The sequence below is a fragment of the Pleurodeles waltl genome, chromosome 6 (assembly GCF_031143425.1).
Source record: "Pleurodeles waltl isolate 20211129_DDA chromosome 6, aPleWal1.hap1.20221129, whole genome shotgun sequence".
Taxonomy (NCBI): domain Eukaryota; kingdom Metazoa; phylum Chordata; class Amphibia; order Caudata; family Salamandridae; genus Pleurodeles; species Pleurodeles waltl.
The window spans coordinates 1,597,144,030-1,597,170,041 of record NC_090445.1 but is presented as its reverse complement, the minus strand read 5'-3'; the positions used below and the strand labels follow the sequence as shown (position 1 = coordinate 1,597,170,041).

At 42.3% G+C, this 26,012-nt stretch overlaps 1 protein-coding gene across 1 annotated transcript; it reads right to left on the bottom strand.

Moving 5' to 3' along the window:
• Positions 1–1,360: 1,360 nt before the first annotated feature.
• AJM1 (apical junction component 1 homolog) lies at positions 1,361–25,429 on the bottom strand. The gene is made up of 3 exons (XM_069241433.1): positions 25,359–25,429; positions 5,711–7,959; positions 1,361–2,808 (listed from the first exon to the last, which is right to left on the bottom strand). Exons 2-3 carry the CDS (start codon positions 7,898–7,900, stop codon positions 1,681–1,683), a joined length of 3,318 nt encoding a protein of 1,105 aa, XP_069097534.1. The 5' UTR covers positions 7,901–7,959; positions 25,359–25,429; the 3' UTR covers positions 1,361–1,680.
• Between the last annotated feature and the right edge of the window lie 583 nt (positions 25,430–26,012).

Genomic DNA, 26,012 nt, shown 5'->3' with positions numbered 1-26,012 from the left:
TTACATGGAACTGAACTATTACCCCTTCTCCATCTTATAGATATCCATGAACACCTCGCAGGTCAAAATGGCTTCGAGTCAGACCCAAACTCGTGGCCAAGAAAGGAGGGGATCTATGCCAAACAACTGAGCCACAGCTTACCGCCCACCTGGAGTTAAGCAACAGGTAAGCGAGAACACCATTCCTCCCAATGTAATAGATGTCAATATGAAACTGTAGGACACACCCAGGATCCACTTGAGGAGCTCCCGAAATGTTGTGCCATCTGCCAACTGTACATGTAGACATCAAAAGGACTCATTGAGGAAGGCCTTGTTGCTCCGACAATGAATTACCACCGGAAGGAGCTTAGGCTACAGAGCACGAAGCAGGAAATTCTCCAGGAGCAAAAATATAAACAACGAGGGATCACAAGTTTCCTAAACAATATTTGAAAAGGTTAATGTCTTTTGAGAAATATTTTCATTTAGTTCATTATTTATTAACTTTACTGTTCAGTTTCAGTTCACAGACACCTTCCAGAACGTTCAGCTCCCAGACTCCAGGACAGCCTCTGTCTGGCAAAAGCGAGACAGGAAGAGTGGGCTGGAGATAAGAGAGCAGTGTGGGGGCTGAACAAAGCCAAGGTGTGTGTGGTCTTCAGCTCCTCGTGTATGAAACTATTAAATAAGGTTACCTAAGGTAGCACTTAGGGTCCGCAGTCAAAGTACTATTCTAGGCTATCAACTTCATCTGTCCACCGATCTCTCCATAAACGTATTTTCAAACAATATCCTAACTTGTATACATGCTTCTCCTATGCTTATACTTGCCCTAAACATGTATGCATCTACTCGTAAACCTTTTATATAAATTATCCTTTAAAGCATACAATAACACCCAGCATCTTAGTATTTTCGGACCCCCTAGCATATGCACAATAGTTTTGCTTGACCTCTTCGGTGCATTATGAACACTATACCTTCCAGGACAGATTGTCTGCCAAAAAGGTGTTTGTTTGCAGGTGGTTAAAATTTGCCCTCCCATTACAAACTTAAGATTTCCCATCCTCAAACTATAAGTGTTTGCCACCACCCCCTTCCTGGATACAAATGTGCTCTCTTACTTGAACACCTGTGAAATGTTACTCAAAACCATGAGCGGAACATGCTGATGACCCCAACAACATGCTAGGGAATTGGAGGAAAGGGGAAGAATGTAATAGGTCACAGTTTTATATCCAGACAGATTGCAGCAGTCCTGTGCAAACCTTCCAGTGACTTTAGAAATATCTGTGATAATGCATTCTCCTTGGACAACCCCCATCCACCAACACACACACACACACACACATACTTTTCGAGTTAAGCACCATCGTTTGGAAAGCCATAAATAATATTCCATTCCAATGCATCAATAATAAAATACATTTCTACAAACAATGATGTTCATAATAATTATAATAAATATCTGGTTGTATAAAGCAGAGGCCTTCAAATTGAACTTTGTGGCACCAAGGAAGTCTTAGACAACAACCTTTGAAGTCACAAACATTTTGGGCTGAGTACCTGTTTAATGGAGAACACTGCACAGGAGCACTTTGGCCTCCACCAAGAGTCTCCCAAAAATATACGAAAGGGCCCCATGATTGCAGGCAAGTTTGACAATCTCTGCTGTTTTGGAGTATCTATGCTAGTGGGTCACATAAGATCATCCAGAAGATTAGGGCTTGCTACCCAGTCAAGGGTCCTAGGTTCAGAGGCAGCCATGATCATACACATAAACTGCTTGCCAGTCCTCTTGTCAATCGGATAGATGGTGGTGGGGGTGAACCTCTTGTTTTCCTCCACATATTCGCACAGGTGCTTGTAGATCTTTGGGAACTCATGGCGTAGGAAAACCCCCCTTATTCTCAACTCCCTCTGGATATGTATGAAGCAGACTTCCCTGGCCTTTCTCCCTTCCTCGCCTTCTTTATCAATGTCTGTTGTGCCTGGCGGTGGGGTCAGGATCAGGGTCTCCATGTCTTTCTCCTTCTTCACAATTTTCTTCTCAGGGCTGGAAGAGGCTAAGGCTATCTTGGCATATTTCCGGATTGTCGGCACTTGGTCTTTCATAGAAGGTCGGTCTGGCATGGCTTGGCCGACAGCCACGGTTACATTCAGGAGAAAACATTCATCAGGGTCATATTCAGCCCCAGATTCCTGGAGCTCCTTCCCATACTCTCCAAGGTTTTCAGAATAGCTCTCTAACTCTCTCAAAGATAGGAATGTAGGGGACATAAGCAAGCCCTCCAACCCAAACTGCAAGAAGTTGTTGGAGGATCCAGGGCTGGGGAACCCTAGGAACAACACTCCTCTTCCCCTCGACAAGAACCCAACCTTGGCAATCCGGGAGAAGGCCTTGTGCACCTCCACATTCTCACGGCAGAACTTGAGGATGTGCCTGCAAATGCTTCCAATTCGGCCATAAATGCAGTTCTCTTTGTGGGTGTCCCAGTCTTCTCGCCTGCAGTTGCGAGAGCAATAGAAAGTATAGCAGCTGTGGCAGGACTTGAAGTAAAGGCAGGCATTGAACATGGTCTCAGTTCGCCTGCACTTGGCATTTGAGCACATCATAACATCATCTTCTTCGGCACTCAGTTCAGGAGAGCATTCCTCTGTTGGCTTGTACAGAGTGTTGTTTGATTCCTCTGGAGAATGCTTCTTCTGTCCTTTCAGTAACTCTGCTGAAAGAAAGCTAGACACAGGCTGCTCCTTCATTGGCTTGGGCTGCACCAAAGAGGTTAACATTCTTTGAGACTCTGGTTTTCCAACATTCCCAACAACCTGAAAGAGAGCAGGGGGAGGGTATGTCTTAGTGATATTCTTCAACATAATACATCATGACACAAACATAGTTTCACAAAATCTACTTTTAGAACTAATTAATTGAAATCACATGGAATAAGGGACAGGGAAGCTGCTCCTAATATATTTATTCACAAGAGTGGTGTTATTTTTGTAATTGCATCATTAGCAGTTTTGATGTCACAAACTATAGTTAAATTTAAAAAAAATTCAAAACAACCCTATGGAAGGTTTTTGTAGGCTCTGCCTGATTGTGTGGCAGAGTTTGCTTGCAAATATTCTCATTGCACCATTTTAGGTGATTTTAATATCCAGATAGATGAACCCCACAACGCCTCTGCTAAAACCCTACTCACAGACCTGGCAGCTTTGGACTTGACACAACTGATATGTGGCCCCACTAATCTTCATGGCCACACAATTGACCTAGTTTTTAGTAATCTCCCTAATCTATTAGCCCAGGCTCCTCTGCCTTTGGTTTGTTCAGATCACTTTTTAATTGTACTTACACTGCCTATCCAACCTTCTGCAATCCACCAACCCTGCGCAAAATTAACGGTACGTCAATGGTCAAAGCTGAAGAAAAATGATTGGATGGAAACATTAACAAACCAGTATGCCTTCTCTTCTCTCCCTCAACCTTATACTACAGAGGGCTTTGACAAATGGATTTCGAAGTCTTTAGATATCATTTTACCCACTAAAACTATTACTAAGACCATTCGGAAAAAAACTCATGTTGGTTTACCCCTTATATGCTGGATTTAAAAAAAGAATGTAAGCGGATGGAGAGGAAATGGAGGAAATCATATGATCCCGGTCTCAAAAGAGATTATAGGAATATGATTTGTTCCTTCCACCTGGAAATTAAGGCTGCTCAAGCCTCCTATAGCTCCAGGATCGAACAGTCCTCCCACTCTCCTCAGGAGATTTTCTCGATTTTTGAGGAAATGACTAAGCTTCCACCGGTTAACAACAAAGTAGAAGGCTCTCTGGAACATAATAACAACCTAGCCTGTTTCTTTAAAAAAAAATAGCTGATATCCAGGCAACTCTTCCTAATAATCTTTCTACTGAAGATGAGTTTGCCATTGATCCTGATGCTCAGGATCCTCGAGTATCTCTTTCAGTTTTCCAGCCTTTGACTAAAGAACTAGTAGAAAACCATCTTGGCTCCATAAAATCCGGATCTCCTTTGGACCCTTCCCCTCCTTCTATTTTAGCATTAGGTTCAGAAGTTATATCGCCTGTGCTAACTGACATTTTGAATGATTCGTTGTTACATGGGTATATACCACAACATTGGAAACATGCGGTTGTTAAACCTTTATTAAAAAAACCTAATCTTGATACACCTTCACTTTCCAACTATAGACCAATTGCCTTTCTTCCTATTACGTGAAAAATAATTGAGAAACATATTAATTCTCAGGTGTCAGGTTTTCTTTAGGAGCATAATCTTCTCCACAATACTCAAATGGGATTTAGACCACTCCACAGCACGGAAACAGCCTTGCTGGCTGTTAGTGAAGATACTAGACGACGTGTGGATGCTGGTGGATACGCAGCAATCATTTTACTGGATCTGAGCGCCGCCTTTGACACTGTAGATCACAAGGTCCTTCTTCTCAGAACCTCTTAAATAGGAATCAAGGCCACATGCCTTAACCGGCTCTCCTCATTTTTGAGTCAGAGAACTTTTTAAGTGCTCAATCAAACTTATTATTCTGACACTTTCCTATTGACCTGTGGGGTTCCACAAGACTCGTCATTAAGCCCTAAGCTCTTTAATATTTATATGGCCCCCTTAGCAAAGGTCGTGGAACCCCATGGGCTGTCTCTTGTGTCTTATGCCGATGACACCCAACTGTTTTTTCCTTTTCTACTGAGACCAGCTCAGAATTTGCCACTCTCTCTTCTTGCCTATCCAATGTTGCTCAAAGGATGACGAACAGTAAACTCAAGTTAAATGATGAAAAAACTGAGGTAATGCTGGTAGGAAAATCTTCTCATCTGAAGCTCCCCGTTTCAGTGTCAGCTGGGCTAAACGATGTTCCCTTTCCTGAAAATAACAAAAAGAGTTTAGGTTTTTGGCTGGACTCTTGCCTCACAATGGAATGCCACTCGAAGAAACTCACGGCCACCTGTTTTTACTGAGGACTTGTAGGAAAATGTTCACATTTCTTCCCTTTGTAGCCAAAAGGCGCATTGTTCAGGCTTTGATATTGTCCCGCTTGGACTATGGAAACATTTTCTTTTTTAGCTCCCCCTCCTATGTTTTAAAGAGACTGCAGGTGGAGCAAAATGCTGCCGCCTTCCTTCTAATGGGCACCCTGAGACATCATTCGGCCAAATCTGCTCTGGGGTCCCTCCACTGGCTCCCCATTGAACAGCAAATTAATTTCAAAGCCACCTGCTATGTGCATCGGGCACTCCACAATAGGGGGCCGGCCTTTCTTAGGCAGATTACAACCCCCTACATGCCCCATAAATCACTTAGATCTTCTTCCGCCTCCTTGATCAATACACTTCGGTTTAACAAAGCAAGATGTGGAGGCAGGTCTTTCGCCTTCAAAGCGGGTCACTTATGGAATTCTTTACCACTGGAACTTCGACTAGAGAAGTCGGAACTTCAATTTCGCAAAAAGCTCAAGACTCTTCTCTTTCCCTCATAGTCTGTCAGCCTTGTCTGTTTAATGGTCCTGCATTAGCGCTGGGAGGCCTCTGGGTAGCCATGCGCTCTATAAATCTCTAAATAAATAAAATGCATATTAGTGAAGCCAGGTTAAACGAAGACTCCAGTTAGGGGTTAGACTTTATCATAGTTGGGGAGACTGAACATCTAGCTGGCCCTGGAAGTTGTATCACTGTCTCTGTTTACCTCATCATTTATTAGTTTCCTCAATTGCTCAGTCAGGGCATCTGCTGCCTCACTCGTTCGTCTGCTGGATGGAGGCTTGTAGTCTATAACCAGGTCCGCAATCAACTCATCCAGCTGCTCCAAACTGCGCTGACGTGAGGCGCTGTTTTGCATTGTCTCTTTGGTAGGATCCCGTGGATAAGAGACCGGGCCATGGAACATCCGCTGTGGTTGGCCAGAGTCCAATGCATCCCAGCTTGCTGAGCGCTTCTCATTCTTGCTAAAGCCATTAGCTTTGATGTCGTTATCTGTAATGGTGATCTCTGGAGTGACAAACCAGGACCTGCCCATGGTGTATCTCCCATCTGAGTGCATCTTTTCAATGATGGAGTTCTCTGAAAGGGACAGTGCAGCGTAGCGTTTTGGAGAACAGGAGAGATTCACAACCACGGGTTGACGTCTGTCATCTGGAGATAAGGCACGTCTGTCCCTCGACAACAGGTTTTCATAGCTGCGTCCTCGCAGCAATGGGTCTTCTTTCCTGGCACCCGGGTTCAGGATATTGTCCCAGGACTTTGAGTAAGTCCTGGTGTCAGCCCCCAGCCGTTGCTGATTCATGCTGTAGCTGGCATGCCAAGAAGAAAGCATGGCCTCCCTGCTAGATGGCTGGGGTGTGAAGGGAGACATTGGCAAATGCTGGTAGTGTAGAGATCCCTGTTCTGGGAAATACCATTCACTCAAATGTAAGGGCTGTGGGGTTCTTGGATAAGGATATGTCCTTGAAAATGTTTCCCTTTCAGAATATTTCCCATAGTCCTCAGCAAAAAACATTCTTGAGGAAGCACTCTGAATGGGGTATGCTCGTGGGTCTTCTGGATAAAAACCATGAGGCGGGGCGCTTCTAGGAGGATAGAAACGAGGATCCTCCCCATAGAACGTCCTTGAAGGGGCCTCTTGTATTGGATAGGGTCTCGGGTCTTCCATATAAAACCCCCTGGGTGGGAGGCCTTGCATATGACTTTTGGGAGGGTCCTCCATGTAATAGGCCTGTGAAGGGACACTATGCACTGGAAAAGGACGGTGATATCCCTCATAGCCAGCACTTTTCAGAGGAGGTGTTGGGCTGAATCCAACCTGTTCCTCTGTATAAAAAAACTTTGTGGGCACATTTGGACTGCCGTAGCTGCCGCAGTCAGGGCTGTCTCTGAATTCTCTTGGTGAAGGGACATTTTGATAAGGACCATATCTGGGATCTCTGCCATAGTATTCACTGGCAGGATTGTTTTGGAAATGGATTACTCTATGGTCCACGCTATAGGAATCACTGGGTGTAGGAGTACGAGACACTGAGATATGTCGCCTGTTTGGAACCGTGAGACTCCTAGGGGTACCTGGAAGCCTTTGCCAATACTGTGCCTCCATCTGGTTCTGGACAGCCTTCATGGTACGTGAGGTGTGCTGGATCACTGCTTCATCCGGTTTGATGTCCATGCGACACCTGACGTGTGGGGTGGTGGCTGGCTTGGCAGCTTGGCTCTCCTCAATGGAACTGTTACTGACACACAGCGGTGAGATTCTGCTGGCATTACTTCGCTGAGGCTGAAGCTTTATGGGGTGGACCTCATTCACTAAGGCCTTCATTGGTGTATAAATACTCTCCCGCTTGGGGGATGCCTCTGCTTTTGGAGGTTCCCTGGGAGCACGGTGGACTTCACGGCCCCTTCTAACCATAGGAGGTGGAGAAGATGATATTGGAATTTGAACTGGGGTGAAGGTGGATTTTATCCTTGGAGCACTCTTTGATCTTGCCCTTCTCTTTGGCTCTGGTCTACTTGGTTCCTTGGAAGGATCCACTGTTCGAGTTTCATGGCTTGTGTTAAAAGATTCAGCAGCAGAAGACCTCACTGGGACTTTTTTCACAACTGGCTGTGAAGATGGTTCAGGTGTTCCCGGGCGCCGAGGCAGACTTCTCTTAGGCTGTTCCATGAGTGGAACAGTATTTGGCTGGTCGTCAAAGCACTCAAGGAAGTCAAAGCTTCGGCAGTGCCTTTTGTTGAACTGCGGCGGGTTGTGATCCTTTGAGCTGGACATGAAGACATCACATGGTAGGAAGGGTCTGCAGTCTTCGGAATCTCTAGAGGATGTCAGGTTTACATTGATGTCTTGATATACTGTAGACACTAGTATGTCAGGTGGGTCGGTCCGTGTCATCTTAAAATACCTCGTCTTTCTCCAGCTTGTGTTTAGATCATCTCAGCACCAGAAGATCCCTGTGGATGGAAATAAGAATATATTAGAACATTTTACATATAATAGTTCACCTTTATATTAAGATCATTTGTCACTTCATTATCTGACCGATTAAATTAGGTGGGTAAATGCTAGCAATTTTTTTGTTTTTGTTTTATAGAGGGAGAGATTGAGATTTCCTTTGGGAGAGGGAAGGCTATATACGTACTAAATTTAGTGTATATCAATGAAAATTTAGAAATTAATTCATAGTGTTCTGACAAGTGTACTTGAAAAAGACCTCAGTTGTTTCCTTGTGATTCATATTAATATCACCCACCCATCCTACAAAACACAACATTAAAGACAACTTCTATTCTTGGCCACAGGGCTACACAGCTCGAGATGGTACTGGAGAAGAGGCTGATCATCTCGACCTTGTTGTTTTTACCTTTACCCTTGTAGCATTTGCACATGCACAACACAGTTGCTTATGTCGCAGCTCTGCAACCCCTCTGTCTCACATAAATGTTAATACATGACATATTTGTTAGTATAAAAAAAGCATGTTGTATGTTCCTCAGCATGGCTGCAACAAGAGGAGTACATTATCACTGTTTCTGCGTCCTTTGTACATGTATTTTTCCAACCCTAACCTGTGACAGGATTTGAAAAAAGGAGGAAGAGTGGAACCAATAGAGGATCACCATAGGCTGTATTCTAGGAAGGGCACACTACCCCTGATTGCATCATGGCTCACCTTTAACTAGAGGTTTGGGTGCAAACAGGGTCAGTGCACCCTATTACTCTTAATGCACTGCCAATAGGATAGCTGTAAACTTGTGCTGCCCCGGGGGCACGGCATTAGGAAAGATGGACCAGCTGACTGAGTAGCCTGTTAGCCTTTTACAGTGCAGGAAGCGCACGGCCTGCACTTTCAAAAGAGCTAGAGCTCCCCATGCTGATGGATTCAGTAAGTGACTGCACCTGCCTGCAGAGGAATATCTGCGGCTGTCCATGGGACAGTACCCTCTCCTGAGGGGTGCCCTTGGGGGCACAATGACTGTGAACTACCTCTTTGTGGATTGCAGTAGGTGCTCCTCCTTGGGGCCTCTTTACACCCGCATCCATAATACGGTGTAGGCTCAGAGAGAAAGTGTTTCCCTCATTTGCATCGCCTCAGTGCAAATGAGGGAGCATTGCTTTAGGACAGCACTGGTGCTACATGTACACCAGCACTATCTGTATTACAAATGCGGACACTTAAGCATCTGTGGCCACATATATACCACCAACGTGCGCCTTGGGCCCAGAAATCAGGTGCACATACCTGTTGCGCCCCAAGGCACTTTATGTAATACGGCCTGTGACTGTGATTAGAATCTTGTGCATAAATGAAAGCGGTACAAGTGCCACATTAAGTGTTGGAACTTGGGGAGTCTAATTTCACCGTTAGGCTGTGTCTCCCAACTCAGCTGTCCTGCACACTGTGCTGTTCATCTGCTTATGTCACTTATTGCTCTGCAATGGGGCTAAGACAGGGAATCCAAGCATAGTCAGCTGGAACTGCAAAGGCGCAACTCTGACTCAGGGCTACACATAGAGAGAGCAATGGTTAAAAAAGGGCAGTTTCAGAGATGTCTCTTCGGTCAGGGTCACTTCTGATGGCATAGCTCTGGCGTTAGAGACAGCTTTAGCTGTCTTGCCAGACTACTGCCTTTTCGAAACATTTCTATATAATTTACTAACATAGAGGCACTTTTGGTCAGTAGGCTTCATTCATTGCTCTGTTAAGTTGTCATTCACATTTTGCTTCTGCCCACCACAGCATACAGCAGAGGGCAATGGATCAGCTAACGTTACCTATTGACTCCCTTCACTTCGAGAGACTGCACAAGTCTGTGCACATTGTTCACATCCGTCTAAAAATAGTTCCTATCTCTTCAGTGACAAGAATGGCTGAAAATGTGCTTTTTATATTAATTATATTTTACTTCAACGTTAGGCTGTTTGTCTCGCTAAGGTTGGGGGGTCCAGTTAGATGTTGATTTATGTTCCTTCTCTTTGCAATATTTGCTGTTATCAAGTATTCAAGTGGCAGAGTAACTTTGTAAGATGAGTGCTTAGTTAGGTTGTGATTTAATCTTGCCATTCAAACAATAATAATAATGCATTGCTTGGCACAACTGAATGGCTCTTTAGTTAAAAACATACCCAGTGAATGATATTTAAATGTAAATGTTTTATTGCATTCATTTGGCGGCCAGGATTGGGTGGTCTATATTTTTCTTTTGTTTTGTGGTATAGGTTTACAATACAAATACATTAAAATTATCCATCACATTAGCTTGCCAAGGCCAGGCCCATTGGCTTTACTATGAGGGTGTATTATATTTTGTAAGGCTTGTCACTTTTGGTTACATCTCAGCCCGACCTCAAAGGCTTTACCTCTTTGAATTCGATTTGAGTGAATTGATAACCTAGAAATACATTACCACTGACAAATAACCAAGAAGACCATGACTACAAGTTTTGGGGGTGGAGGTGAATGAAACTGAACATGACATGACTTTCACCTGGGAGAAGGATATGAGAGGGAATCCGAGAGGGTGGATTCCCTCCACCCCTAGAAAAAGTAGCAAAGATAACAACTATAAAAAAAACATAGCAGGAGTTTCTTGATGTTGGGTTTCTGTTTTATACTATACATTTGTGTTATTTATTGCTACCCTTGGTGTGACCCTGGAGCTCTTGGCAAGCCTTAAAGATTTGTAGGTAGCCACAACTAGAGTGCATGGTTAATAGTGTGTATAGTCTTTTGTGACACCATGGGAAAAGTTCAGTGTGGTGTGTGACCTGAAGGGTGCTTCTGTGTTGCTGCTGTGAATTTTGCAGGCTGGGATTTTGTGAAGATGTATTTGAAAGACCTTCCGCTGCATAATGGAACTCTAGTCACATGTGAGAGTAAAGACATTATTTGTCACCTTCTTTCCATCAAAGTTCTCCTCAATCTTAACATTAAAGCTTAAATTGTACTTCTTTTTCCCTTCACCTGTCTAATCTAGTGCATTTCTACTGACTGGAACTACGGAGTGGGGTTCATTAATCCAGCTCTTACCACTAGCCTAGGAGGGCCTCCCCCAGCAACCAAATCTAAATGGTGGAAATTGAGAAATTATTGCTACACATTCAGCCTGTGATCAAGCTTTTTCTAACCTGTCTTCGCCATCCTTCTGACATCACAAATATTGATGAACAAATTCATTGCTAACACTGTCTCTAACAATACGTTGAGAGACACCCATTACCAGTTTCCTTGTGAATTTCTTTATGGTCTATTTCTTTGTATTTTTTACTTTTGACGGCCAGTGTCATGCTTTCCTTCGCATTCTGCTCATTGGTCTCACTTTCATATGTGGCTGATAACATTGAATTTGCCCTGCTTGCCTGCTTTGGGGGGGCCAACTAGCTGAAAATCCTCAAGTAGAGTGGTAACTGTGACGCCTGAGAACCCAGAAATTGCAATTGAGTCTTTAGCTGAGAAGCCTGTTATGCTGTCCGCTCTTTGCCTGCCTGTGCATAGGTGAAGTGAAAGACGTGCATGTGTTTGCTGATTTTGCCTTTTTCCCAAGAATTAAATTGAAGAGAACCTAAACTCAGAATTTTCTACAGTGGTATTGTTGTGCGGCGAAGTGGTACAATCTAGGGACACAAACCAAGCTTTAGGACTTCACAAAGAATTCCAGCCCTCCAACAAATCTACGATTATCTTCAATTGCTTCAATATGTAAAGCTGACAGATATTTCAACCAATTCTGATTCTGTGAATTTCCATTCACAAAGTGCTTTTTTGCTCAGTAAGGTTATTCCTAAGTGTTCAGAATGCTTTCTTCAAGTTTACTAAAGATCATAGAGATTCGAGACTGACGAGGGCAACAAACGCATCATTAAACCAAATCATGTTTTATAACATAGACAAACACAATATTCAGATATAAAACCCTGCTTTTTCCCCATGTTATTCTATGATGGTAAACTCTGGGCCCTTACATTTAAAAATAAACTTTGCATCTCATTATCACGTTAAAATGATAAATAACTTTGACTTTTCTTCAGCTCTACCATGCTACTTAAATGTTACAAATGAACTCTATTAGCTAAGTGACTGATATACACATTAATATTGGCGTACGTTTGGAAGGACTACTTTTACTTGTGTTCTCTGTAAGACCCATCTTTAATATTTGGGTAACCAAATTAAAATTCATAACTATTTGGTGAAGGTATCTGTGTTTAATCCAATTAAGAATGTCAATGACCATCAGGCAGGGGCACCCCTCTGCTATGACGGACGAGCGTCACTCCACTGCTGAAAGGCAGCAGAGAAATAAAATGATAATACAACTATTGTACTATCATTTTATTTTTTGCTTCCTCCTCGTAGGGCAGGGTGGGGCGTTGCCATCCTCGACAGCAAGGGGAGGAGGAGTAGTGTGCACTCCAAGGGCTTGATTTATGCAAAGTTAGTGCTGCCTTTGCATCATTCTTGACGCTAACGTGGCAAAAACTTACAAAATATAATTATATTTTGTACGTTTACATTGCTTTTGCATCAAAAAATGACGCAAAGGTGGTGCTAACTTTTCATAAATCAGGCCCTAAGTCTGCATGTCGATTTGTTCAGCCGTTTTAGGCTGGCCAAACTGACATGCGCACTTAGAACTCTTCACCAGGGCTGTGATGCACAGCCCAGGTGAAGAACAAATGCAGGCTCTCAGTCCCCAGCTGAGCGGCATTTCAGCCCGCTCAGGCCAATTCAGACACTTTTTTCATGCTGGGTAACAGCATGAGAGAAGCATCTGGACTGGGTGGGAACTGAAGAAGCAGAGAAGCACTGAGGCGGTGACGAACACGGATGCGGCATGCGGCAGGTTAGTGGGTTTACATTTTTTATTATTACCACTCACGCATGCGAATCCCTCCCATCCACCTCCCAACGTGAGCCTCCCGCCCCACCGAGTGTTATTACAAGCAGTTGCAGCTGCCCTTGTGGTATTAAGGTGGGAAGCCAGTTTAGGCCTCAGGTGGACATATTCGTCCAATCAAATGCTGTTTAAATATCAATATAAAAGAGTAAAGGGGCAGTCTTTTTACAATTACATCTTTTTTCAGATCAACCTGAAGTGCTGTAATGTTATAAAAACCTGACATGTTTGAACATATAAAAGGGTTGCTACCATGGCAATAAAATTTTCTCTTTTGTAGATGGTCCCAAGCAGACTTCGTAGACTTTGCAGATAACTGTTCAGATGCATCCAGAAGCATAATTTATGTCTAATTATGTGGATTAACATGGGAGCGCTTTGTATACATCAGACCAATATTATACCTTTCCAGTGTTTGCCACCAACTCAAGAGCATTGCATAATGCAAATGCTGGGCTCCAAAAGCCCCCATAATGATTGATTATGCTCCATCACTCATACTGTAAATCCGCCTGGATATTCTGTTTCCAGATTACTTTTTCATTTTTAACTGGTGAACGTAGACTATATTTAATAGCTGCTAACCAATTAAATTCCACCTCTTCCAAAAACAGTATTGAATTGTCCACATGTAATGTAACCACTTAGTCAAACCAGACCTCTTCTGGAATAGACACACTGGCCTTTCCGGCCCAGATTTACGGGGATTTGGCACAGGGCAGTGAAGCAAGTTACCTTGGTGCGCTGCCCTGTGTCAAAGTGAAAGGGCAGGGACTGTATCTATAGCATATTGTGTATGTAGATTTGGGGTGTGCCCTTATAACCCCACTAAACCTGGACTAGAGAGTATAAAAGAAAACTGTGTGTAGTGGGAACAGATTGTCAAAGGCTCACTCCTACCCAGAGCACATGAATTACTCAGGAGCAAAAAAAGAAAATGTAATCAACACTTTTCATAAGTTCTTTACAAAGAAAGATAAGAGGTCCTCAGTCTCGAGTGCCATCAACATATGTTTATCAAAGATAACACCATCTTGTGAACACATTTAGACATTACATTCTCAACAATTAAATAACATAATTTTCTTCCACTAATCACTTCTTTTAGGCTGCATTCTTATTTCAAAGACAGTCCTTATGTGAAGTAGTCCCTTAGGGCACATGACAAATCATTGCCCTCTCATAATTCCACAATGCCCTTGACCAATGTTCTGGCTCCAAATCAAAATTAAATGGACTCCGTAATGTATGCCGACGCGTTCCAACCCTCTAAATTTCAGGCCTCCCCAGGACACAGGGAAGACATATCAATTTAGGCTTCCAAAAAACACCTTCATATGAAGTAAATCACTGCACTGATGCCTGCCACGCATCAGTCTGACAGTTAAAAATCGCAAAAATTCTCACCTGGTACATGGAGATCCCAAAATGTAGGCCTCGCTCCGCTCCGGCATATGCGAAAAGAGTACGACCATTGCATATGGCGCGTTCCTGTCCTTTCCTCCTGCACTGTCGCTGTTTCAGCAGCCTAGTGTCAACGGTTCCTGCAGTATATGCAGGATTTTTGTTTTGTGCAGGTAGGGACACTTTCCTGCACAAAAACAATCCTGGGAGGCATTTTCCTCTTTCTATGCGTGCTGCAGAATGCAGAATGCAGCACACACAGAAGGAGGAAGAAACAAGGAGAAATAAATAAATTTCTCCTCATTGAGCCATGCAGGTGAAGTGTAAGGTTTTGATGCATCCCCATGTTTATATGGCCTTGTATTTCTGAGGATGCATCAAAATACATGGGGGTTAAGTGGGAACACCCACTGCAATGCCCATGTAAGGCCTTCCTGATGCAGAGTAAGGCAATGCATTGCTATGCGCTTCCTTGACTTATTCCAAATCTATGAGGCCATTCAACGCTACACAAAGCAGCTTTGCGTGGCCTCATAAATATTGTTGAAAAGTGTGGTCTCCCATTGCTTCACTAATGTTGATGCAATGGTGGTACAATCCTCTCATAAATATGCCCCTCAGTTTTTTGTACCTAATGCAAGTGCCACTAAAGTCCAGAAATGTTGCCTAATATTCTTCTTTGTAGCCTTAAGGAAAGAAGTTTAAGCCTTCCTTGGAGGATTTTGCACTGTCAAACATTGATGAACAGGACTACATTTAAATACAGTAATCAAAATACTCCATTGAGCTGATGGCGAAGAACTTTTCCTCATTACATTTTTCCCGATTGGAATTACTTTTAACTAACAATATGTGATGGGAGGCTGCTTGCATTAGGTCTGACCACTGGCAATAGCTCGGAGCAGCAGTCCTACTCATCGTTCTTTTGCTCACCATGCCAGGGAGGACCTAGTCTGGCTGTTCGGTCTGGACTGTTCCCATGAAGAGCAGGGTCAAGGGTGATTTGCATATGGCTGGGCCCAGACTGAGGTAGAATGGTGAGCAAAAGAACAATGGGTTAGGAATCTACCCCAAGCGATTGCCAGTGGTTTCACAAATTGCAAGTATTCCTCCCTTCACTTTTTGTGTGTCTCATGTACCACCCTAAGTGGCATGGGTATGCCTAGACGTGGGTCCCATGCTCACTGTGTCACTGAAACCAAGTTGTACTGGGTGAGGAGCCCATAACTAGGGCAAAACCCATCCTGGGTTGCTTGTGTTCTGGTTCAGGGAGGACCTTGCATGGCAGTTCGGGCTGGACTGTTCTCATGAGGAGCAGCAACAAGGCTGATTTGCATATGGCTGGGTCCCAACTGAGGTGGCCTGAAAATCAAAAAGAACGATGGGTTGGGATGCTACCCTTAGTGATTGCCAGTGGTTAGATAAATTGCAAGCATTACTCCCATCACCTTTTGTGTCTTAAATTTACCTTAGTCAGACATGTAGCAGACATCACAAGCATCCTTTCCATTAAAAATTCAAAAGTCATTCAGACAGCACCATTTATAGAAGAAAAACAATTTCCCAAAAATAATTCTTTAAAATGATCATAAATTCTAAAGAATACGGATATGCCCAAGAGTTTGTCTTTTCTATCGGCAGTCCCCCTCAAATTTCAAGTTTACTGAGATGTCTACAATACACACTACACACTACCAGATTATGGTCACTTAAATATGTTTGATGTACCACCATATGAAAGAAAGAGTGAAATATACCACATGTACAAATAATTTAAACCATGATGGAGCAACCCCATTGCCAGTACATGCAGGTGTTGTGGAATCTTCCCTTATTCCTGTCATTTAGTATTTAGTATTACATAACATACTTCCTATACCCCAATCACCAGCTGTTTACCTTTTCTATCTGCCTGAGCGGACCTAAACTATACTATAGGGACATTCCACTACTTGTGCCATTTAGTATGAGAGAATAACCTAGACAGCAAGTGTTAGACCTGACATCCTTGGCATGGTATCCCCCCAGACTTTATCTCTTCACTCCCTTTTTTGGCTGAACTGGTTTTTGTTGATATTAGAACTTTGTGCATTTACCCCAGCTAACCAGTGGCACATTGCTTGTGTTCTCTCCTTGAAACATGGTAAAACTGTCATACGCCCACATGGCTCATTTAATTTACTTATAGGTTACTATTAATACTATTAAATAATACTACATGTACCGAGGGCCTGTAAATTAAAGGCTAAAGTGAGCTGTAGTACTCATTGTGCCACACTAAAGTAGCACTGTAAAATGGGTTCATGCCCACAACTGCAACCTGTAGTGCAGTTTAAACTGCAATTTCAACCTGGCAAAATAAACGTTTTGCTATACCTAAATGTTGCTTTTTAATACTTATAAGTCATCCCTACGTTAGCCCCTAACCACACCTAGGACAGGGTGTATGGTACTTAAACAGAAGGACATGTCTCCCTAAGTTTTACACTGTTATAAAGCCATCTCTCTCATAGGCCGACCCTGGGTTACCTTATTATTAGACTTAATAAGTGATAACGTCAGTTTGGGAACTGATACATAAATGCTTGTTCCACTCAAATGAATTGTAATTTAGTATCTTCCTTTATGGTAAAGTCAGTGTCCAGAGTCATATGACTATGAATGGCTCTCTTGTGTTAGTTTTTGGATTCCTTCCATACACAGAGGCAAAAGGGCTTTTGGTGTAGGGCTGTATGTTGCTCTTCTGAGCAAGATTTCCTGGGGATAGTTGTATTCAGCTTTTCCTAAGCTTCAAAGGGTAGCCTGTGGGCTTGCCCACACCCTCTCTGACCTCTAAAGGCTGCCTGCACTGACAAATGCAGCTCACACCTAGGTCTATCTGCCCCTTGTTACAATAGACAGTTTGGAGTCAAACAGATAAATGGGGAAAGGGTTGACAAAAGGGGCATCCTCCACCCACAGGCTGGCACTGGAAATAAAAGTGTCACCTTCAGAACCTTCCATCAGAACACACATGCACCGGTGAAAGACTCACAACAAGGACCGTCTTGCTTTCTGAAGAATTATACTGGATCTGCTTGCCTTAAACCAAGATCCTCAGCGGTGACTCAAGGGTCAGTAGGATGACCTCCTTTTTGAGCTACAGGGACACTAAAAGCTTTCAGAAGCATCTTTTCCTTTCCAGTTGACCACATCCAACTGGACCTAACCTTGTCCCCTCTGCTGGCCTCTGTGGAAGTGAGTCCAGACCGCTCTCCCCCAAGTATTGTCCTCAAGGTCTTCAACCCTTGGCTTGAGTCAGTTACTCCTCTCACCACAGCTGAATGTTTCACCGGATCTGAGGCAGCGCAGCGCAAATTGGTGCAACATCTCGTAGCTCCTGATCAGCTGCTTTACCAGAACTGAGGCAGCGCAGCACCAATCAATACAGGATCTTGTACTGCAGCACCAAGGACAAAACATTATGAGTCCCAGCAGGATGAACTTGGTCCTTTACCCGGCCAGCGATCCAATACGGTCAGCCTGAACTTGTGACTTTTTCCCAGTTCAGTTCGACCAGATAACCACAGTTGAAGCTTTGTCCCCCTATTTTTACTAGACTTTAAAAATTCATAGCTCCTGTTCGACTGATTGGAGTTTTGTCATTTTTATATCATTTTATTTATTAAAGTTAACTCCATTTTTGTGAATCATTTTGGGGTTTTCCTTGTGTTGTGTTTTCACTTTGTGACTGCTTGACTGTTGCATAAATACTTTAGACATTGCCTCTAAGTTAAGCCTGACTACTTTTGTGGCAAGCTAGCAAAGGGTTAAGCACAGGTTTATTTAATGACTTCTGTAGTTCACTCTAACACAGAGTATATTTTTTATTTGAGTGGGGCAACCAACCCTCTCAACTAATAATACAATGTGTTACTGCAAGTCAGATATTTTTGCATTAAAATCCCCAGAAATTATTACATCACAAATGTATTCTTTATAAGATTTTTTTTTCATTTCACACTACAGCTTGTACAGTGTAATTGGTGTCCCCAGGTGACACGTGCATTCAGTAAAGTAGAATTAGGTTTAACTGTTCTTCTTCAACAGATAAAGACTGATTGTAATGCAAAAAAACGTATATGTTTAATTAACTTCCTGTGTTTGTGCCTCAGGTACCTATTACTATTCAGTACTGCAGTAAGCATGTCAAAATATTATCCTTTGATTTAAACACCTTTCCATGGTGACTGTTAAGTAGAGAAGATGGCTTTACTATTCTATGAACGCCTTCGATGCATGTGGTGTTAGTATGTATGTGGTATTTATATAACATAAACCTAGCCACAAATGCAGCAGAGAATTTTACGGGGTCAAAGGTAAGCCTAAAGTTAACGAGTGATACACACAACAACTTGTTATTATATTGTCATTGCATTGTGGAGTAGTAATTTTTTAAAGAGGTGTGTCTTCAAATCCTTATTAATTGGAGCATTACGCTTATCTCTATGGTGATATTTTTTGAGATCCTGGGTGCACTTTATACTAATTAGTCCCCAGTATGATGGTAACCTGGGTACAGTTTTGTTGAGAGCCACCAGAGATGGCGAGCTTGTCCACAAAATAAGTGGGAGTGCTGTTCATGATGAGTTTGTAATTGATGTAGCTGTTTTTGAAGACAGTGTGAGCCCACATGTTGAGAAATGGAGGTCATCGGGATAGAGTGATGAAACTTAACTTCTACCAGCCCTGAATGGGATGTGCTGAAGCCTTTAGAATGTTCTTAATGGGTGGCAATGTGGAGTATGAGAAACCATAGAGCAGAGTGTTTCTTGGTTGGGTTGAGCTTCAGGTAGGGGCTGGACATCTATGTCTGTGTGAGGTGCAGACAGTGTTTGAGGTGTTGGATGTCTCAAGCCAAGGAAACTTTCATGTACAATAGTGTATCAGCATGTTGGTGAATATAGATGCTGTTACTTAAGAGTAGAGCCCCAAAACCCCTATGTAGAGTTTGAAGATGAGAGGAAACTTTATAGAACCCTGAGGAACTCCACAGGAGCTAGGAATGCAATCCTTTGAGACCTGTAGGTGACAATGTGAACAAACCTGTGTTGATTGGAAAGACAGGCGAAGAGCCAGTGTAGGACATTACCAGTGAATTCCATTAGGATTACAGAGTGTGAGTAAAGGTTGATGATTGAGCTGGTCAAAGGCAGCTGAAAGGTCCAGCAATTTCAGGAGGAAGGGGTACTTTTCATTTGTGGTCAGGAGGTTGATCTGCAAGGTAGTGGTCTCAATGCTGCAGGGTGATCTAGAGCCAGATTGGTCAAAATAGGGGGTGGTTTCCATTGATATGATCTTGGAGTTGATCACAGAGAGCTTTTTCAATTATCTGGCAGAGGAGGTGTAGGTGAGTGATGAACCGGTATTGTGAGGTCATCAGGATCTAATGTAGAGTCCTTTTAAAGTGGAAGGCTATTCCATGTCTTGAGAGGTCCTGGAAAGAAGCCTTGAGAGAGAAAGAGGCATTGACAAAGGCTACTGGAGGTGAGAGAATTTATCTGAAGATAGCCTTGACGATGGACATGGTTAAGCCATCACCTTCATAGGAAGTGGATTTGAGGGTGTTGAATATGTCAGAAAGATCTGTGACAGGTTTGAAGGAGTACCATTGTGGGATTCTACAAGAAGAGGTGGGTGTCAGAGAGGAAGCAGGCTTAGTGTTGTTGATGTGATGACAGACTGTCTTTATTTTGTCACTAAAGAATAGGTTGATGGCATTGCGCTTGTCTGTGGAGTGTGGGATGGGGGTAGGGAAGGGAGTTAATACAGTGCCTGATTGTCTTGAAAAGTGTTCTGCTTCTGTTGGTAGCTTTGTTGATGCTGTTGTTATAATACTTTGCTTTAGCTAATGTGATGAGCTGTCTGAGTGCCGCATGCAGGGGTCTTCCTTATCAACTGGTCATCAGGATTTCTGCTTTTCTTCAATTTTCCTATCCGTTCTACATATGGTGCATATATACTACTTTAACACAAATGTCACTGTAACACAAAAGTTATTTGCATCTACATCACCATATTTGACAGTGATCAACATAGAGAGGCCAAATAGTTGGTCAATTTTTGTTTCATATTATTTTATGAATATTACACTACTATTAGTAACTACATGGATTTCATTGTTAGGTGCCATGTCTATGCCTCTTACACAAATCTGAACAGTATTTCCTAATATCACATGTACAACTTCAGGACTTTTAAATTTAACACTAGACACCTAGATGAAGTCTCCGACGGTGTCAGGTTTCAATAGGTGAACAATCTACATATTTTTTCGATTAATTATATTAATTAGACAAAGACAAGAAATCAAGTAGAACAAATCCAACATGTGTCCTGTTTAAATAAAGTTCTGCTTTAGGAAACATATTGACAAAATCAAGATGGAATCAATTAGTTGTCTTCGCAGATAGAATTCAGTAGCTAACTAACACTATCCATAATTAAATAGCCCTTCCAGCCAAATGTCGGGCAATAAATTCTGGAGCCATAGGCTTGAGAGAGAAGCAGGCTTTAACATTATTTATTTTGGGCAGTTGAATGGGCATGGATACAATCTCAATCAATGCATCCTCATTCATGGCGGGATCAGGCATATTTCTCTACAATAGCTTTATTTGTGGATTCCACATGTGAAGATGGTACCTAATTGACTTGCTGTAATTTATATTTCTGCATGAATTGTATTATTAATATGCTTACTTGTCAGTCTTTTTTTAAACTCATTTTGACTTTGATCTAAATGGTGATCCGAAATGTTATTAAAAACTATTCACATTTATTACAAGGAATCCCTAATGAGATATATTGGTAGGTTGACCACTTTTGGTACCATGTGGCTCAGCTTTTTATATAAAGTAAGGTACAAATTCCCTGTTCCTCAATAAGATTTATATATTTTTTCTTTTTTTCTTTTATATATTTTGTCTCTTTTTGAGAACCAACAGTCAGAGGAATTAACTGTTCTAGGATAGAAAGAGGAGGCATATCACTAAAAGTCTGTGTTGCAGTTTTCTTACTCTGTACAAATGATGACATGGAAATTGAAAAAGGAACCTCCATACTGTGTTTGTTTTGTTTAAGGCCCTACTAAATTGTACAGTGGCAAATTAATAGTACTTGATAACTGATCATGGTCACATAATACCTATTCCAAAGGTTTAAACATTGAGCACCAACCATTGGTCAGTGTGTACATTGCCTTGGATTTTTCTACACCACTTCTCTGTATTTAGAAGAATTCGAAATCTTAAGTATGGGTGATGCAGAAAATTAATCTTTTACGTCTCCCATTCAAAAATATAAGCCGAAGACAGGAGATAGAGCATGCTAAACCACTTTAGAATTGTGTGTACAAGTTTTGGAAAGATTAATCAACATTGTACAACATATACTTAGTACTTAATAAACTTTAGTTATTTGGAGTAGAAATAACTCTTCTTGGAGACAAACACTTTGCAAGTGCAGAAGAAGTGATAATCTTTAGGCTAATCTTCACATTGGTGGCGATTGAACCCACATCAATTTCTGGGGCATCAGTAGATAAAACAGAACCAGAAATGGAATGTTCTGTCAATAAGGAAATCGCTGGAGAACTAACATTTTTACCGGCATTTATTGGGGCACATATAATCGCTACAGTATCTTCATGTCTGGATGTTTTTCCTTTTTATCTAAATATTTAGTAATGTGGATGATATTCCTTGCCATGCATTGGTAAGGTGATTCCTGATTTAGAGTCTACTAAAGTTAAGCTTTTTACTGGTATCTCACCTTATTGTAGTTTTCTCATAATAATACCACTAGTCAGGGACTACCAGGACAAAACAAATATGTAAAAGCCAATAAAAGGGACAGTAATAAAATGCGCTGTTGAAGAATATCTCTGAAGGTGCAGTCTCTCTGTCCCTTGCCTCCATCTGAATGGCCCGTCTGTGATGTGCTTTGTGTGCTTTGCACACTGCCGCATTACTAAAGCTCCATGTTGCTGAATACGTGTAAAAATCTCTTGTCAGTAGGGTGGGAGGCGCACTGGTCAAGTTGAAGCCTATCAGAGGGCTGCAGGTAAGAACAGTGGGCGGAGTCCATGTGAGCCAGTTTAATGCAGAGTGTCTTTGGCCCTACAAAGCTAGGTAGTGGATAAAGTTATTACATTCAGTTGCCAGAAAAGAAACAAAACAATCAGCAGCAAAGACAAAAACGTCTATAAATGTTTTGTAAATTAGACTTTTAGTAACTGGTTTACCTTTTTATATAGGTGCAAATGTTAACAGATGCTCTTACTGATATTCGCTGTAAATGGTTAACCACATATCTCTCCACACATCCTTTATTTTTCCTAGTCAAAGTTTGTGTGGGTACTATTGAGTTTATTGAGGAAAGAGAGAGAGAGAGAGAGAGAGAGAGAGAGACAGAGAGACAGAGAGAGAAAGAGACAGAGAGAGAGAGACAGAGAGAGAAAGAGAAAGAGATGAAACGTTATTGTATATAAATAAATCACTTACAATAAAAAAAAAAACACAAAAAGGATAATAAAACCAGCTACTAAATGTTTAAAACGGCCAGCTGGTGTGGGTACTAGTTAATGAATCCATCTTTTAAATTTACTATATTGGTGTAGAGCTTACATTCTATACTATGTATCTGCATTACAGTCTGTGTTTCTGTGTCTGTCACGCGTTTTAAGAGCAAGTCTGCAACATCTGCCCAGTTTACCAAGAGCACTTTTAACAAACCTTTACTTTGCCTCTAAATGCTGCCAATGCCCAGGTCGTTATGGGATCTTGCTTCAACCACCAGTGTCTTTGTGCACTCTAATCTCCATTGCCTGTCAGATGGCAATGAGGAACCCATAATTCAAAAGGCTGTGCAGAAGAACAACACTCCGGAGGACAAATACAACCCAGAATTAAGTTACACGACCAGAGCATCTGGGTTATGAACCGACCCTAGGAGTTGAAAGCAGAAGAAGAAATACGACCAACCGGCAGGCAAACGGCATTCAGAAACAGAGCGAAGCTTCAGAAAGGAGGTTAAGGAGGTGAAGGTTGTAGTTTGTGGCAAGAAGAATGGCAAGAAGAAAAGAGGCAGATGTTGAGGAAGTGAAATGACTCCCCAAAGAGGACAGTAAAATGAACTTGGTTAAGGACCAGTGAATAGGGGAAAAGTGCACAACAGCAATAGAAAAAAGGGCACTCAAAACAAAGAGCAAGACCAAAAGGAAAATGAAGGGTGATGGAAAATGCCATGGAAAACGTGGACAGAGGGAGCACGAGATAAAAAGCACCAGGCTTTTGGTAATACTGAACCAAAATTACTGTGGAGCAGCTTTGCAAAACACTTTATTAAAGGTAAACTTAAGCTACTTTTATATTCAGTAATGACTACGAAACATGTGACAGGAGAAACTATTGATATAGATCACAATGACGGTCAAGAACATAAGAAATTGGAAATTTGAAGACTATAAGACAGGTTTATAAATGTAACTTACACTTTTGAGTAGGTTACACTTTTCGATATTCACAAACTGCACTTTTGTAGTAACTTACACTTTTATAGTAACTTACACATTTCTAGTAACAAACATGTATAACTTACCGTTTTGTAGTAATTTACAGTTTTGCAGTATGCTCAGATCTACGCATGGCCAACTACTGGTAATGCAACTCCCTCCCACAGAAAATAATTGAGGTAGGCAAATAAAATAAAACCCTATAGGAAATAATGTTAAATTAAATTAGATTATTTAAAATAGTAAAAATATATAAGAAAATGTTTCATAAAATAGCTCTGATTTGAAACATAATAATAAATTATATTTTAATAAAAATAATTACATTCATTTGAATTAATTCTATATATATCACTTTTAATTTAGTAATTATTAATGCACATTAAAACCATTTTTTCTGCAGGAGGGATTTTTTTTTTTTTAATTTAAACCAGAAAAATACTTTTAATTTAATTTAATATATTTCAATTAATTGACTGTTTAATTCAAAAGTAATTTAATACTAATTTATTTTTTCTACATTTAAAGCAAATACATAAAATTAATTTACATTAATATACAAATATTTTTGTTATTTATTTTCGAGTTGAATACATTTTAAATTGTATTTATACTTTTTCAAAGGAGACTCTGCAGTCGGCTAGTGACTTCATGCTGTGTATAGCTCTCGCTTGCCTCACTGATGTATTATATAATGCCTCTTGCACTTTCAGATGTTGTTCACGTCTTGCCCGATTACCCTTTGTTGTAAAGTAGGCACAGGGCACCTGTTGCACTTACCACCAATGACCAGCAGAGACTGGTCCAGTGGGGTATGAGATAGAGGACTGACCCAGAGGTGACCCGGGTTCATCTATGGGGGTCTCCTCCGCCCTCCAACAGCAGAGACACGGTTTTCTACACACTCTCATCTTGGGTCTGCTGCACTCTGCACTAATGCCCAGTGCAGAGAGGCCTGTGGTGTGTGAGTACAAGGGCGGGTGGTTCTCTCTCCAAAGCCGCGTCTAACACCTGGAAACAGCAGTGTCAGGCAAGGCTCCCTGCACTGGGACTCTGAGCTGCACTCTGCATTAGTGACGAAGAGCGACCCAATGGAAAGGAGAGGAGCGCGAGACCAAGAGGGGAGCGGTGCACACCCTTCAGGACCGGCTGTTTTTGCCTGTGGTCAGTGGTGTGTCCGCAGGAGGAGGCCCACAGCTCCACTCCTCGTCTTTCACAAGAGGACAAACAACGCGGGGAGATGGAGGAAAGAGTCTGGGAGGGGTGAGCTGAGTCCATAGCTGGCTCTCTCGTAAAACCCCTTCAGTGATACCCGCCCCACTGCGGAACACATATAGTAATCGCGTAAAATAACTCCCCAGTCCCACCACACACACTGCAGACCTCTGCCGGTCCGGGCCCGGCATAAACCTGAGCCTAGGGGGCGATACCGTGATGTGCCGGCCGTCTGCACGTGCACCACGCTGCGGCGCGTGATGAAGACAGGAAGGATGCTCACCTGCCCCGGAGGCGGAGTGCCTGCTCCCGTCCACCCCGGCCCACCATCGCGGAAGCGCCTCCGAGCTGCCTGCTGCTGGCCTTCCCTTGAGCGCAGCGCGTTGCCATGGTTTCCCTCTGCTATTCCTACTCGACAGGAGCCTGAGGGGGCCGGCGATGTCACTTTGCACAAGTGATGGAATACTGGTAAAGGTGAAAACGACAGGGGTGACGTAGCATCCGAGTCACCAGATCGGACGTCGATATCCGGGCTCTGTAACTAATGTCCCTAATGCCAGCGAGGGGAAGGGAGGGGCTGGCTGCACGATAGGCACCAACGAAGGCTAGTAAGACAGTGGGTACCTGAGTGAGCCCCACCTGTCACCAAACTCCAAGGCCTAAGACCTGATGCTAAACTGCCAACAAAGTGCAGAGTCTACGCTCTACTTAGTACAATCTACCTTCATACCTGCATTCTCATGTCAAACTGTCAACACAGCATACAATCTGCAGTCTAGTCTGACACTGCCTACACAATATAGAATGTGCAGACTCCTGTCAAACTTACAATAAAGCGCACGGTTTGCAGTCTGGTGTCACAATGCATTATATACAAACACATGTTGACCGTCTCACACAGCACATAAACCACAACCTGTTGTCACACTGTCAAGAC

Excerpts from the sequence above, each read along its gene's own strand:
- AJM1 (XM_069241433.1), bottom strand. The coding sequence starts at position 7,900 with ATGACACGGACCGACCCACCTGACATACTAGTGTCTACAGTATATCAA. Across the intron at positions 2,809-5,710 it reads GGAAACTAATAAATGATGAG|GTTGTTGGGAATGTTGGAAA; the intron begins GTAAACAGAGAC and ends GCTCTCTTTCAG.